The 15647-nt window shown below is 37.4% G+C and overlaps 1 protein-coding gene across 1 annotated transcript in view; it reads left to right on the top strand.

Moving 5' to 3' along the window:
• LOC101889721 (uncharacterized) overlaps positions 1-11629 on the top strand; it is a 33789-nt gene extending 22160 nt beyond the window's left edge. Inside the window, exons 16-23 of the mRNA XM_059124313.1 lie at positions 1021-1085; positions 1193-1742; positions 6893-7051; positions 7225-7521; positions 7585-7771; positions 7836-8083; positions 10103-11221; positions 11285-11629. Coding sequence (XP_058980296.1) covers positions 1021-1085; positions 1193-1742; positions 6893-7051; positions 7225-7521; positions 7585-7771; positions 7836-8083; positions 10103-11221; positions 11285-11582 — 2923 coding nt within the window. The 3' untranslated portion in view covers positions 11583-11629. The remainder of the gene's footprint in view (positions 1-1020; positions 1086-1192; positions 1743-6892; positions 7052-7224; positions 7522-7584; positions 7772-7835; positions 8084-10102; positions 11222-11284) is intronic.
• The last annotated feature ends 4018 nt before the right edge of the window (positions 11630-15647 follow it).

Below are 15647 nucleotides of genomic sequence, written 5' to 3'. Positions count from 1 at the left end.
TAACGGTACTTACCGATATTTGGTATTTTGATGATTTTAGCGACATTATTCACCGGAATTGTTTCAAATTTGGCATTTGAAGTTCGTAATGGATACTACAGCCTAATACGAAAAATAATCTGTGTATATCCACGTCTTCGTATAGCCCCCATATAACGGTACACCCCGATATTCGGTATTTTGATGATTTTAGCAACATTATTCACCGGAATTGTTTCAAATCTGGTATTTGAAGTTCCAAATGGATACTACACTCTAAGACAGAAAATTGTTTGTGCAGGTCCACGTCTTCGTATAGCCCCATATAACGGAACCTCCCAATATTCGGTATTTTCATGATTTTAGCGTCATCATTTATCAGAATTGTTTCAAATTACGTATTTAGAGTTCGTTATAGAAACTACAGTCTGTGACAGAAAATTGTCTATGTTGGTTCAGGTCTTCGTATAGGCCCCATATATCAATACATCCCTATATTTGGTATTTTGACGATTTTAGGTACAATACCCACCGAAATTGTTTGAGATGTGGTATTTGAAGTTCGTAATGGATGCTACAGCCTGTGACAGAAAATTGTCTATGCAGGTTCAGGTCTTCGCACAGCTCCGATATAACGGTACCTCTCTATGTACGATATTTTGATGATTTTAGCTGCATTATTCACCGTTTATTTCAAGCTCATTTTCAATATTTGCCGAATGGAATATTGCGATATGTTCAGCTTGCGAGCCATTTTTCGGCCACTGCGACGCGGGTTTCGATCAAGACGCTTCTTTACTTTTTGCACGATTTCTGCTGATGTTGCTGTTTTATTCCGTCCACTTCCTTGACGTCGGGCTACGTTACCAGTATCACGGGAATAATTTTAACAGCTGTCGGACGAGTAGCTTAGAAATGACATCAGCCTGAATTTGGTTGCATTTTTTTTCATTTCACCCTGTATGTGTTCTAAAACTTTTATTTTTCTTTGATTTCAAACGAAATCGATTGATTCTAATATTAACCCTCGATAACCCTAAGGCCCCTTCAGATTGAGGCCCCCTTTAATGTACGGAAAACCCTCGACAGTTCATTAATCGCTATCCGTTTTTTTTTTAATTTCGCTTTTGATGATTTGTTATTTAATTCCAAATTCCTTCGGCGTGCATGTAAATCAAACGTCAATTTTCAGTTTAAATTTTGAAGTCAAAGTGAACGCAACAAGTGCCTGGTTGCTGTTTGTTTAAAAAAAACAAACAAGCAAACAACAGCAGCAGCAACAACATGCCTTGTTTACGACAATTCATATATTCATTATTATTTTTTACACTGGCAATCGTTGGCCCCGCCTTATCTCAGTCAATAATTGACTATCGCCTTAACACAGATGTTGTACCAGATTTCTATGATATCAAAATTAAACCTTATCTGCAAGCGGGAGATGGTGCCAAACAATTCACCTTCGATGGCGAAGTCAATATAACGCTGCAGGCAAAGGAAGGAATAAACGTTCGTAACATCACCCTACATTCGGCATATTTGGATATTTGGGAAACGGTGCTGTACGATGCTGAGGATAAAGTCATCGAACGCTGGATTGGCGAAGATAAATTACATTATGAAGAGATTACAAACAAATTGAGTGTGCCATTGTCATCGAACTTAGCCGCTGACAAGTTGTATAAACTATATTTCAAATATTCAGGTCGGATACGCAGCAATGAGACGGCAGGTATTTATCGTGCCAGCTATGATAATGAGAAGTAAGTAGTGTTAACTTTTTTTTTTGAATATATATCGCCCATTTGGCCAAAGAGTGTCACATCTGAAAATAAAATCCAGTTGCGAGAAAAAACGCTTTTTAAGTTTCGCGATTGAAATTTGATTTTCCGCATCGACATTTATTTGCACTGAGCTCACCCAATATTAGTGCTAAATTTCTGGACATAATCCCCTTTCCATTATGGGGGTTATGACCGAGAAAACCAGTCCTCGATATCGTATAGCCCCCATGTAACCATACCCCTCGATATTCGGTATTTTAATTTTAGCTACATTTTTCAATGCACCTGCCACGTCTTCCACAATACGATACCTCCACATAACGAAAGCTTTCAATATTCGGTATTTTGATGATTTATTATTATTTAGAGTTCGTAATGGAAACTACAGTCTTTGCCATAAAACTGTCTATGCAAGTTCAGGTCTTCGTATAGCCCCCCATATAACGGTACCTCCTTTTTTCGTTATTTTGATGATTTTAGCGACATTATTCGCCGAAATAGTTTGAAATTTGAGGATCTTAATGGGTACTACAGCTTATGACAAAAAATCGCTTATGCACGTTCGCGTCTTCGTACAGGCCCACAGGCCCGTATAAAGTTCATCATTTAAACTGTATTTTTCGAAATTTGTTGAAATTTTTCAAGTTCCTTCTAAATGGTGGAGGGTATTAACAGTTTGGCCGCCCGAATTAGCTGCTTTTTTCCTTGTTTCAAAGTAAGGTTGGCAACTTCCCTCAAATACGTTCGTAACAAGTCTATACAGGGTGAGATAAAAAAACTTCCACAAAGTCAAACGCTACAATTCTTACATTTTTTTAAAAAAGTTATTGAATGAAAGCAAAAAATGTCGGAAATAGCATTAAATTTTAGAATATGTTTAGATTTGTTCGAATTCAAACGGCCAACGAAACCGTGACACGATGGCCGAATGTTGCTCTGCGGTATTTTGGCCCATTCCCGGCGAAGCGCTTGCTTGAGGTGATCGACATTTTGGTATTTTTTAGTGACAACCTTGCTTTCCAAAATACTCCAGACACAATAGTCCAACGGATTGGTATCCGGAGATTTTGCGCTGGAAATGAATCGAGGAACCTCTTTTTGTGGCGCTTGCTGAATGCGATGTTGGAATGTCCAAGGTCTGCGGCCAAAATGTTAGCGTGCCCAAGGCTTTAATACACCCTCCAAAATATTTTCGCGATAATATTCGGCATTTATTCTGATGCCACGAACGATTAGTACGAGCGGAGAGCGACCATCGACGCCTCTTGATTCTGGTGGCCAACCGAAGGTGCACATTTTCAGCTGACCTCTTTGGCAAGTAAACACGATAATTTTGTTTGTTTACAAACTGCTGGCCAACAAATGTTTTCTGGTCGGAGAAAACCAAATTCGACAGTTTACCACTTTCGGTCAAGCGAAGCATCTCTATTATTATCTATTTTCTTTCTATTGAGGTGTAAGTTCTTGCACTTTTTGGAATTTTAATAGCTTTACCCCGAGCTTATTTTTCAATATTTGTCGAATGGAATATGCCGATATGTTCAGCTCACAAGCCATTTTTCGGTCACTGCAACGCGGGTTTCGATCAAGTCGCTTCTTTACTTTTCGAACCATTTCTCTTTTAGAGGAAATTTTAATTCATATTTTTATTAAAAAACCCCACAAGGGGCTCTTTAATGACCCCAGTCTTGAAATAAATCTTAATCTAAAATCAAGAAATCCGAAAATTTGCACCATGAAATATTTTCAAAATACCATTAGCTTGGCACTTGTTTGTAGTCGTCGTCATCAATTATCAACTAAATCATAAATAATTTGAGGATAGCCGATTTGACCATCATTAAAGTTTTAATAGTTCAAGCTCATTTAACACTGATTTATTGCCAATCGTAATTTCTCTCTTATTTGGTCCTGCTCTCGGCTTTGAGTTTTTGAGCCACTCATTTTAAGTTGTCTTATTATTTGAAGTCTTCTCTGAACTCTTGGTTGGTTTACGTATACATACTAAGATGGTACGACAAATACTCTTTTTTTGTTATGTTGTTTTGGGAAGAATCCCTCATTGTATATAGTGAATTACCTGATGGTTGTAGATAGATATTTTTACTTAGAGAACTATGTATTTCTAAGGCTTCCTATGGGAAAAAGACAATCTCTAGAAATTTTTCAGATAACGCTCTAAAAAGATATTTGTTACATTCCCCTGTCCCTTAAACAAAATTTCCCACAGTTTCTTTCCAAGAAAGAGTTCGTCATGTGGTAAAGCAACGAATTCTGATAACAGGTTTGTAATCTCATTGGACCCCACCGCCATTAAACATTCAAGTGCAGTGTGTGGTTTCCCCCCTTCTTTGTTATGTGTCAAATCAAATATTGCGGCTAATTAATTCTCAAATCCAGTTTCGGTCATTGATAATGTCAATAACATTTGAGAGAATTCTACGCTAAATGTAAACAAAAATTATTAATTTGATACACATTGGAACGAGGGGCGTTTGTTAAGGCGTGTGAATTCCATTTCCATAGAGACAAGGAACTTGACCCCTCTATTTTCTTGTATACCCTCCACCATATGGAGTGTATATTAAGTTCTCAGTAACTCACAGAAATAATTTTATACCCAACAAAGTATATATATTCTTAATCAGCGTAAAATTCTAAGACGATTTAGCTCTTTCCGTCCGTCCGTCCGTCCGTCCGTGTTGTAATCACGCTAGAGTCAAAACGAATTAAGATAGGAAGCTAAATTTTTTGCACAGATCACTCTACTGTCTGCAGGCAAGTCAAGTTCATAGATGGGCTATATCGGTCCACGATATCGTATAGCCCCCATAAAACGGTACCCTCCGATATTCGGTATTTTTATGACGTTATCCACATTTTTCAATGGAATTGTGAATACTTTATCCCCTAGAAGAGAATTGTCTATATAGTTCCACGATATCGTATATCATCCATATAACAGTACCTCTCGAAACACGGTGTTTTGATGATTGTAGCCATATTTTCCAGTGCAATTGTCAGAAAAACCACACAAGGAGTTCCTTGTGAGTACTTTGTCCCCTAGAAGAGAATTGTCTTTATAAGTCCCCCGTAAAACGATTTCCCAGAATGTTCGGTATGTTGATGATTTTAGCAACACTTTTCAAGAGAATTATCTAAAAATCCACACAGGTGTTTCTTCTGAGTACTGAAAGAAAACTGTCTACATAGGTCCACGTTTTAGTATAGCCCCCATATTGCGATACCCCCAGATATTCGGTGTTTTCATGATTTTTGCGACGTTCATTCACCAGAAATGTTTCAAACTTCTTAAATAAAGTTCATAATGGAACTTCAACCAATGTAGAGAATTTGTACAGGGTGAGATGAAAAAACTGCAACCAACTTCAAACTGCTGTCATTAATAAGCCACTCGTCCGACAACTGTTAAAATTATTCCAGTGATGGCTCATTATATTGTTTACAAGCGTAAAAAAGCATTTTGGTGAGAATTTTCCAGAAAAAAAGTTATTCGCGAAGGAATTCAAGCGTTATATTTGGCTAAAAAACCACAAGTGGCTATCGTTAGAGCACTCCAGCATTTCAATGTGAATAAATATTTTGTGTCTCTTACCATCGCCAGTTACCGTGATACTGGTAGCGTAGCCCGACGTCAAGGAAGTGGACGGAAGAAAACAGTAACATCAGCAGAAATGGTTCGAAAAGTAAAGAAGCGACTTGATCGAAGCCCGCGTCGCAGTGGCCGAAAAATGGCTCGTGAGCTGAACATATCGCAATATTCCATTCGGCAGATATTGAAAAATTAGCTCGGGGTATAGTCATTAAAATTCCAAAAAGTGCAAGAACTTACACCACAACAGAAAGAAAATACACTCAAAAGAGCTAAAGAGTTGCTTCGCTTGGGCGAAAGTGGTGAACTGCCGAATTTGATTTTCTCCGATGAGCAAAAAACATTCGTTGTCCAGCGGTTTGTAAACAAACAAAATGATCGTGTTTACTTGCCAAAGAGGTCAGCTGAAAATGTGCACCTTCGGTTGGCCACCAAAACTCAAGCGCTGGTCATAGTTATGGTGTGTGCCGCCATAACAGCCGATGGTCGCTCTCCGCTCGTATTAATCGACCGTCTCATCAGAATAAATGCCGAATATTATCGCGGAAATATTCTGGAGGGTGTATTAAAGCCTTGGGCACGCTAACATTTTGTCCGCAGACCTTGGACATTCCAACAGGACTCATCACCATCGCACTCAGCACACGCCACCCAAGAATGGTTAAAAAAATAGGTTCCTCGCACAATGACCACCAAAATCTCCGGATACCAATCCGTTGGAATATTGTGTCTGGAGTTTTTTGGTAAGCAAGGTTAGCTCTAAAAAATACCAAAGTGTCGATCACCTCAAATAAGCGCTTCGCCGGGAATGTGCCAAAATACCGCAGATCAACATTCGGGCAGTGTGTGTCGGTTTCATTGGCCGTTTGAAGGCCATAATTCGTGCCAAAGGTGACCAATTCGAAAAAAATTAAAATTTGATGCTATTTTCGACATTTTTTGCTTTCATTCAATAATATTAAAAAACATGGAAAAAACTATGGCGTTTGACTTTGTTGCAGGTTTTTTATCTCACACTGTATATATTCTTCCTAAAGCCCCCAAACATCCCCCAGATTTTCGGTATTTTGGTGGTTATAGGGACATTGTTGACCGAAATTGTTTCAAATTTCGTAATTAAAGCCCGTAATGAGTACCATTACCTATGACGGAAAATTAGCTATGTTGGTCCACGTCTTCATTTAGCCCACATATAACAGTACCTCCCTTTATTTGGTATTTTGATGATATTACCGAAATTTTTTGCCGGAATATTTTCAAATTTCGTATTTAAAGTTCGAAATGGGCACAACCTATTATGCCAAGGATCACGTCTTCGTAAGGCCACAATAAATTATTTCCTTTGAGCGACATTTCGACGGATTTTTTTTTTTTTTTTTGAAATGATTCAACTCTCAGAATCAGCTGGAATAATTGAATTTTGTAGCACAGTGTTATTTATTTCATATTTTTGACTATTACTACTATATATTACCATATTATATCTTAAAAAATGCAATTTTCTTTGATATTTCAGTTGGTATGTTATGACACAATTGCATCGCACCGATGCACGCACTGCATTTCCATGCTTCGATGAACCTCAAATTAAGGCCAAGTTTCGTATGCGGATAACACGACCAAAGGAATACGTGTCATTTTTCAATACTCGCATAGAAAACACAATAGCCGAAAGGTAAGATGATTTAAAAAATGTCAATTTGGAAAGCTTCAGAAAATAAGTTGAAACTAAGTTTGTGCGTAAGCGGAAATGGGACCAATTACAAAATTTAGTTTCTGCCCAAAAACTCAAAACTCATTTCGCTCCTGAATTCAAATAAAAAAAAAATATTTTGTTTTGACTTCCAGCGATGGCCGTTATACCGATAGCTTTTATAGTACACCACGTATGTCCACCTATTTGGTAGCATTCCTTATAGCCAATGATTTCGTTGTGGAAGGCAACACCGATCTGCAGTTGATAATGAATCAGAAATTTAAACATAAAACCAACTTTACTCAAGAAGTTGCCGCCCGAGCAATAGACTATTATGACAGCTACACTGGCATGAATTACAAATCATTGGGTAATGACATCATGCAAATGGCTGGATCGAATAGTTTTCCACACAGTGGTATGGAAAATTGGGGTTTGATTTTTTACAAGTAAGTTGCGAAATTTCCCCACGAAGAAATTCAAATTTGTTATTTATTAACTTTCCTCCACAGAGATGTGCTATTGGCCCATGAGCCATATTACACGGACGGTTGGACGCACAAGGAAGCCACAATATCGTTGGTGGTACATGAAGTCGGTCACATGTGGTTTGGCAACAGTGTCACACATAAATGGTGGAGTTATTTTTGGTTAAATGAAGCCTTTCCCACATACTATTCCCATTTTTTGGCCCATAGGGTAGGGATTAAATTCATTTTTGTTTTTGCCTTTTTAAACTCAGCCATTTTTTCGAATTTTCCAGATGTATCCCCAATATAAGTTGGATCAACAGTTTGTGCTGAAACAAACTCAAAATATTTTTGAACTTGACGCCACCTCTTATACTCAGCCATTAAGCCACCCGGAGGAAAATATTAATACTCCCGATGAAGTTGGTTATAAATTTAGTAACATTGCCTACAGCAAGGGAGCTGCCATACTTCGCATGATTTCAAACCTAATGGGAACAGAGAATTATGATAATGCCATAAGGGATTATTTGAAGGAGTTGTAAGTATTGATTACAGGGTGAGATAACAAAGCTGTAAAGTCAAAAGCCATAATTTTTATTTTTTTTTTAAATTTTATTGAATGCAAAAAAAGCAAAAAATGTCAGAAAAAGCATCAACATTTAGAATAAGTTTATATTTGTTGGTTTACAAACTGCTGGACAACGAATGTTTTCTCATCGGAGAAAACCAAATTCGTCAGTTCACCACTTTCGGCCAAGCAAAGCAACTCTTCAGCTCTTTTGAGTCTCCACCATAATATGGAGGGTATATTATCTTTGTCATTCCGTTTGTAACTCCTCGAAATACTCATGTCAGACCCAAAGAAGTATTTACATTATTGATCAGCGTAAAATTCTAATTCGATTTAGCGATGTCCGTATGTCTGTCTATCTGTCCGTCTGCCTTTTTTCGTCTTTCGAACGAATTGAGATAGAAGGCTAAAATTTTGCACACATGTTTATTTTTCCAGTAGGTAAATGGACCATGTAGGTCCATGTCTTCGTATAGCCCCCATATAATGGTACCTCCCATATTCGGTGTTTTGATGATCTTAGAGTCATTATTTACCGGAATTGTTCAAAATTTGGTATTTGAAGTTCGTAATGGATACTATAGCCTAAGACAGAAAGTTGTCTGTGCAGGTCCACGTCTTCGTAAGCCCCCATATAATGGTACCTCCCTATATTCGGTGTTTTGATGATTTTAGCGTCATTATTCACCGGAATTGTTTCATATTACGTATTTAGAGTTCGTAATGGGATTTACAGTCTGTGACAGAAAATTGTCTATGCAGGTCCGGGACTTCGTATAGTCGGCATTTTCGGATATTCGGTATTTTGACGAATTTAGGTACAATACCCACCGAAATTGTTTGAGATGTCGTATTTGAAATTCATAATGGATGCTCAGCCAATGACAGAGCATTTTCTATGCTGGTCCAGGTCTTCGCACAGCTCAGATATAACGATACTTTGATAATTTTAGCTATATTTTAGCTGATATTCACCGTTTACTTCAAGTTTCGCATTGGAATATGATAATGATTTATGACAAACAATGCCTGTGTAGGTCCACGTCGTATAGACACCAAAATAACGGCTATATTCGGTATTTTTAATATTTTAATAGCATTTTTTAAGGATTTTATTTCCAAATTCGTTCCAAATGCTGGAGGGTATTCAAAGTTCGGGCCGGCCGAACTTAGTGCTTTTAACTTGTTTCTTTCTGTGGCGGTGTAAGTTCTTACACTTTTTGGAATTTCAATGGCGTTACCCCGAGCCATTTTTCGGTCACTCCGACACGGGTTTCGATCAAGTCGCTTTTTTACTTTTCAAACCATTTCTGCTGATGTTGCTGTTTTCTTCCGTCCACTTCCTTGACATCGGGCCACGCTACCAGTATTGCGGTAACGAGCGATGGTAAGAGACACAAAAAATTTATTCAAATTTAAATGGTAGAGTGCTCTAATGATAGCCACTTGTGGTTTTCCAGCCAAATATAAAGAAGTCACCCTATCACGCTTGAATTCCATCACGAATAATTTTTTTTTTCTGGAAAATTCTCAGAAAAATACTTTTGGACGCTTGTAAACAATGAGTTGTCACTAGAATAATTTCAAAAGCTGTCGGACGAGCGGCTCAGAAATGACAGCAGTCTGAAATTGGTTGTAGGTTTTTTATCTCACCCTGTATAGGGAGGTACTATTATATGGAGGCTATACCAAAACGTGGACAGACATGTTCCAACAATTTAGTACCATTTAGCACAGTTCGCACATAAGTAAACATTTCTAAAACCACATTCTTATAATCAAACTCACATTACAACCTTGATTCGCATACCAAATTTCAAGTTTCCTGCCATTTTAGAACTTTTCGCAACAATTAACTTTGAATTAAACTAAGCTGAGCTCCATCAGTGTGTCATATTTAGTACATTTTAGTACTTTGTGTACTCTTTTAGTTCAGATTTCCAAAAACTCACACGTATATCATATATTGATGTTTTTTACTTTTAGCTTTCAAAATAACACCACTCCCGAAGACTTATTCAAACATTGGAAGAACTACTGGCCCAAGAATCAAGAAGTTGATTTAAATCAATTATTCAGTGATTGGACTGAACAGCCAGGTTATCCAATAATTGGCATATCGATCACCCCAAATGGTCGTTATTCACTCAAACAAGAAAGATTCCTCTTGGAACCCGAGGATGGAAGTGATGGCAGTTTCCTTTATACCGTTCCCATAACCTATACCACAAGTCGTGAAAGAAATTTCCTCAATTTAAAACCGAATTTTTATTTCAATAAAACTAAGCCCGAACAAGAATTTGGATTTCCCGGTGATGATGAATGGATTATTTTGAATTTGCAACAATCCAATTACTATAGAGTCTTCTATGAAGCCAGTCTCTTGGAAAAACTGAGAAAAGCTTTAATGGCCACCATGCACAGTGGTATCCACGTTATAAATCGGGCTTATTTGGTTGATGACCTCTTTACCTATGGACGTATCGGTCTTATGTCTTATGATGAAATTTTTCGCTTTATGGAATATCTAGCTAGGGAAAGGGAATATTTGCCCTGGCAGCCGGCCTTCAAGGCTTTCGAAATGATAAGTGCCCGTTTCACTTTGGAGCAACATAAAAAATTCGGTGAATTTTTATTTGACATAATGTCGACGGTGTATAAAGAATTGGGTTTTGAGAATTCCGGCGATAATGTTTTGGATGTCTATAACCGCAACAAGGTCATCAGTTGGCTGTGCAAATATCATCACGAGGATTGTAATCAAAAGGCCCAACAATTGTTTAGATCTTCAAAGCCGACTCAGATTTCGGCGGATTTCCAAGAGACTCTTTATTGTGCCGCAAATAGGGATGGTACTTTCGATATATACACCTCACTCAGAACGCAATTCATTGACATGGAGTTACAAAGTCAAAAAGAGAAAATTCTACGGGCCATGGGCTGTACACGTCACTATGTGGATAATCATTACTATTTTGTGCTGAGCAGCAAGGTACCGCAGGAACTTAAGAGTGCCGGCATAAGCTATTTGTTTAGACAAACACCGGAAAATGTTGAGCCAGTTTTCAAAATAATAGACGAAACCCTGGAAGAATTGGCCAATGCGTAAGTTCTTTACATGAATATACAATTGAGTTATTTTGAAAACTAACTTCTATTTCCTCACAGTTTGGGAAGCTGGTCTTCAACAGCATATCTAATAAGTGATCTCTCATACTATTTTACAACCAACGAACAACTCAATCAATTCCAGAAATTTATTGTCACAAAGGGCAAGCTTTTTGGCACCGCTCTTAGTATTTTGGAGGATGCAGCCATAGATGTTGAGAAAAATCTTGTTTGGTCTTCCAAACATTTGGCAAGTCTTTTCCAATATTTAGATCAGAGAAGCGGTGCTGCTGCCCTCACCAAATCAATACCAATATTGTCAGTTATTATTGTTGTTATTTCTTATTTCAGATTTTAAGTTGAAAAAGCTCGAAAGAAACAAATAAAATAAAGAAAATATGTTTATTACTAAAATAACTATTCTATGAAGGCTTGTAAGGTTTGTTTTTGTTGACTGCGGAATAGGTTATTTTTTTCACGCAGAGTTTCAATTCGGCACAACAATTATATTGGTATAGCCGCCATATGACGGTACCCCCCGATATTCCGTAATTTTGCCACATTTTCCATGGATTTGTCTAAAAATTGATAATTGTAGTTCGTAATGGGTTCTAGCTTCGGTGGCGGAACATTATACGTATAGGTCCACGTTTTGTACATTCCCATATAACGGTACCTCCCGATATTCGGTATCTTGATAACTTGTGCCAGATTTGTTTACGAATTTGTGTAAAAAATTGTATGTGTAGTTAGTAACGGGTTCTAAGTCCGGTGGCGAAACATAGTATATATAGGTCCATATAACGGTTCATCCCGATATTCGGTATTTTGATGATTTTTGACCCATTTTTCCACGGATTTGTTTAAAAATTGGTATTCGTAGGTCATAATGGGTTCTAGGCACGGCGGAAAAACATTGAAGAGACTGCTTTCCTATAGCGCATATATAACAGTGCCCACCTAAGACTGGTAATATACAGGGTGAGATGAAAAAACTGAAACCAACTTCAGACTGCTATAATTTTAAGCCACTCGCCCAAAAGCTGTTAAAATTATTCTTCAGCTCATTATATTGCTTAAAAGCGTACAAAAGCATTTTGGTGAGAATTTTCCAAAAAAAAAAAACTTATTCGTGATGGAATTTAAGCGTGATAGTATGATTCTTTTTTATTTGGCTGGAAAACCACAAGTGGCTATCGTTAGGGCAGTCCAGCATTTAAATGTGAATATCTTCTTAATATTTTGTATCTCGTACCATCGCTCGTAACCATAATACTGGTAGCGTAGTCCGACGTTAAGGAAGTGGACGGAAAAAACAGCAACATCCGCAGAAATGGTTCGAAAAGTAAAGAAGTGACTTGATCGAAACTCGCGTCGCAGTGGCCGAAAAATGGTTCGTGAGCTGAACATATCGCAATATTTCAATCGGCAAATATTGAAAAATGAGCTCGGGGTAAAGCCATTGAAATTCCAAAAAGGGGCAAAAAGGGGAACTTACACCGCATCAGAAAGAAAATAGACTCAAAAGAGCTAAAGAGTTGCTTCTGTTTGGTTTTCTCCGATAAGAAAATATTCGTTGTCCAGCAGTTTGTAAAGAAATAAAATTATCGTTTTTACTTACCAAAGAGGTCAGCTGAAAATCTGCACCTTCGGTTGGCCACCAGAACTCAAGCGCCGGCCATGGTGATGGTGTGGACCGCCATAACAGCCGATGGTCGCTCTCCGCTCGTATTAATCGACCATGGCATCAAATCGAAAATATTCTGGAGGGTGTATTAAAGCCTTGAGCACGCAAAAATTTTGGCCGCAGACCTTGGATATTCCAACAGGGCTCAGCACCATCGCACTCAGCACAGGTTCCACAATGGGCACCAAAATCCGCTGTACTATTGTGTCTGGAGTATTTTGGAAAGAAAGGTTGGCACTAAAAAATATCAAATACCAATACTACCTCAAGCAATGCCTCGCCGGGAATGGGCCAAAATACACCAGGGCAACATTCGGGCAGCGTGTGACTGTTTCATGCCAAAGGTGACCAATTTGAACAAATCTAAACTTATTCTAAAATTTGATGCTATTTCCGACATTTTTTGCTTTTATTCAATAAAATTTAAAGAAAAAATGTTAAAATGATGGCGTTTGACTTTGTTGCCGTTTTTTTATCTCATCCTGTATATTTTATTGAGATCGTTTCAGATTTGTATATAGCTTCGATATGCATCTTCATACGAATTGGATTTATTTTTTTTTTTATATTCAACCGAATTTTTCCATTTGATGAAATTCGGTCCGGTATATCTATTGATCCAATGTATATATATTTTAATATAATCATGCATTATACAGCAATATTATTTAATACGAAAGACTCCATCAAATTTGTTGAAAATACATTCAGAGTTGGGTATAGTTCCCAAATTGTGACTACTCTAAAGCCATGATACGCATTCAAATAAGGTTCATATTTGGTATGATCTTTGTTACGGGAGCTCTAATAGATACGCATAGTGGTATAGGGTAGCATATAGTCGGCCCTGCCCGACTTTTGACCTTCACTTACTGGTTTTTACATAACCACAAACACAGCTTCCGCGCAAATTGATTTTTAGGACCAATATGTTTTTGTCCCATGCTTACAATTTTTTATATATTTTTTGTTTGTGTGTTAAGAATATTTTATTTCCGAATCTATTGGATCAAAGTTTTTTTATTATACCCTACAACACTATGTGTTGGGGGTATTATAAGTTTGATTTGGCAAAAAATTATGTAACACCACGAAATATTGGTTTCCCACATAGGAAAGTATATATGGATCTTCCTATCTCACCGAGCTGAGTCGATATAGCTATGTATGTCCGTCCGTCCATCTGTCCGTCTGTCCATGTTAATTTGTAATCACTCTACAGATCACAATTATGGCCCGATCTTCACGAAATTTAGAATGGAGGTGGGGCTAGGTTCAGAATAGAACCCTATTTCTTTTGGAGATGATCGCATAATATTTAATGGACCTAAAACTGAAAAAATTCCTGATTTTGCAGTTGCTCTACAGGTCACAATTATTGACCAATCAAAGCGGAAGTTAGAATGGGGCTAGAGCTTAGGGCTGGGCAGAAGCCTTCCAATTTTGATGGTCATCGGGTAATATTTAGTGGGTGAAATAGGCCACAACATTTGTGTTAAATAAAAGTCAACATTTCCATTAAACCGCGAATATTTTTAATCCCGGCGAAATCACAAATAGACGAACAGGTCAATTCTGACCGTTACGTAGATGTCCATAGTAAATATATCGGTTATATATAGCGAAATATATACAATGTGTATATACAAAAGAAGGGGATGTTAGCTATAATGCTTATATCTCAAGAATGGCTGGACCGATTTTTTTTTTTTTTTTTTTTGTCAATTCAGAATGCCCTCTTGACATAAAAGCATAAAATCTAAAAAAGTCGCAGAAAAATATGCCAATAATGATGTTAATATAGATTTTTTAGTATTTTGTGACATATTTTTATTTTTTCATATTTTTTATCGCATGCGATTTTTTCAATTTGACTTATAATATTTTGTAATATTTTTTCACCTTACAACACAGGTTGGGGATATTATATAGGTATTGCAAATATCGTCCGATCCTCACGAAAATTTTCACAAGAGTAGGGTTGGGCTCAGAAGGGCTAGGCCTACTGTTTTCAAAGATGTCCGCAATATTTTAGGGGTTGAAATGGACCAACAACTAAAAATTTTCCTGATTTTGCGGCCGTTATAAAGGTCACAAATAGAAACCAAAGGACACGAAATCCTGCATAAAGTTAGAGTTTATGCTGATTTCGTTGACGAATATAGCCAACTATCATAGACAAGCAAATCATATATATGAGTCTAAATTTGGAGATACAGAGGACTTCTTGCTTTTGGAGATGATCGCAAAATATTTAGGGGTTCAAATTAACCCAAAACAGAAATGTTTTTCCGATCAAACAATTGAAGCCAATCGACACGCCTGTGAAGAGAGTTAAGGACAGGGAAGAATTCTAGCATTTTGGATGACCTTTGGATTATATTTAGCTGTAAAGTGGACTACAACAACTAACAGCCCGACGGAGTACATAAATGTTGGGCAAATGTCCCTAGTCAAAATCCTAATTTCAAAAGAGAAATCTTCTAATATGGATTTGGACATAAGGGGGCTTTTAACATATATAGTGTTGTAGGGTATAACATAGTCAGCCCCCCTAACATTTCAAAAATATATCTCACATTTATCAAATATGTCGTCTCAGAAGCTGTATGAATATCCATCTGAATTTATTCATTTCGATTTCTCAGACAATCGTATCCGTTTATTCATAAAGTAATTTCCCGTTGACTGATGAAAATCGCACACTCATGGAAATTTCGTTGCTGTCGATGTTGT

Source organism: Musca domestica, unplaced genomic scaffold (genome assembly GCF_030504385.1).
Source record: "Musca domestica strain aabys unplaced genomic scaffold, Musca_domestica.polishedcontigs.V.1.1 1, whole genome shotgun sequence".
In the NCBI taxonomy this organism is placed as follows: domain Eukaryota; kingdom Metazoa; phylum Arthropoda; class Insecta; order Diptera; family Muscidae; genus Musca; species Musca domestica.
The sequence above is the reverse complement of the archived record's forward strand: the minus strand, read 5'-3'. Positions and strand labels throughout refer to the sequence as shown.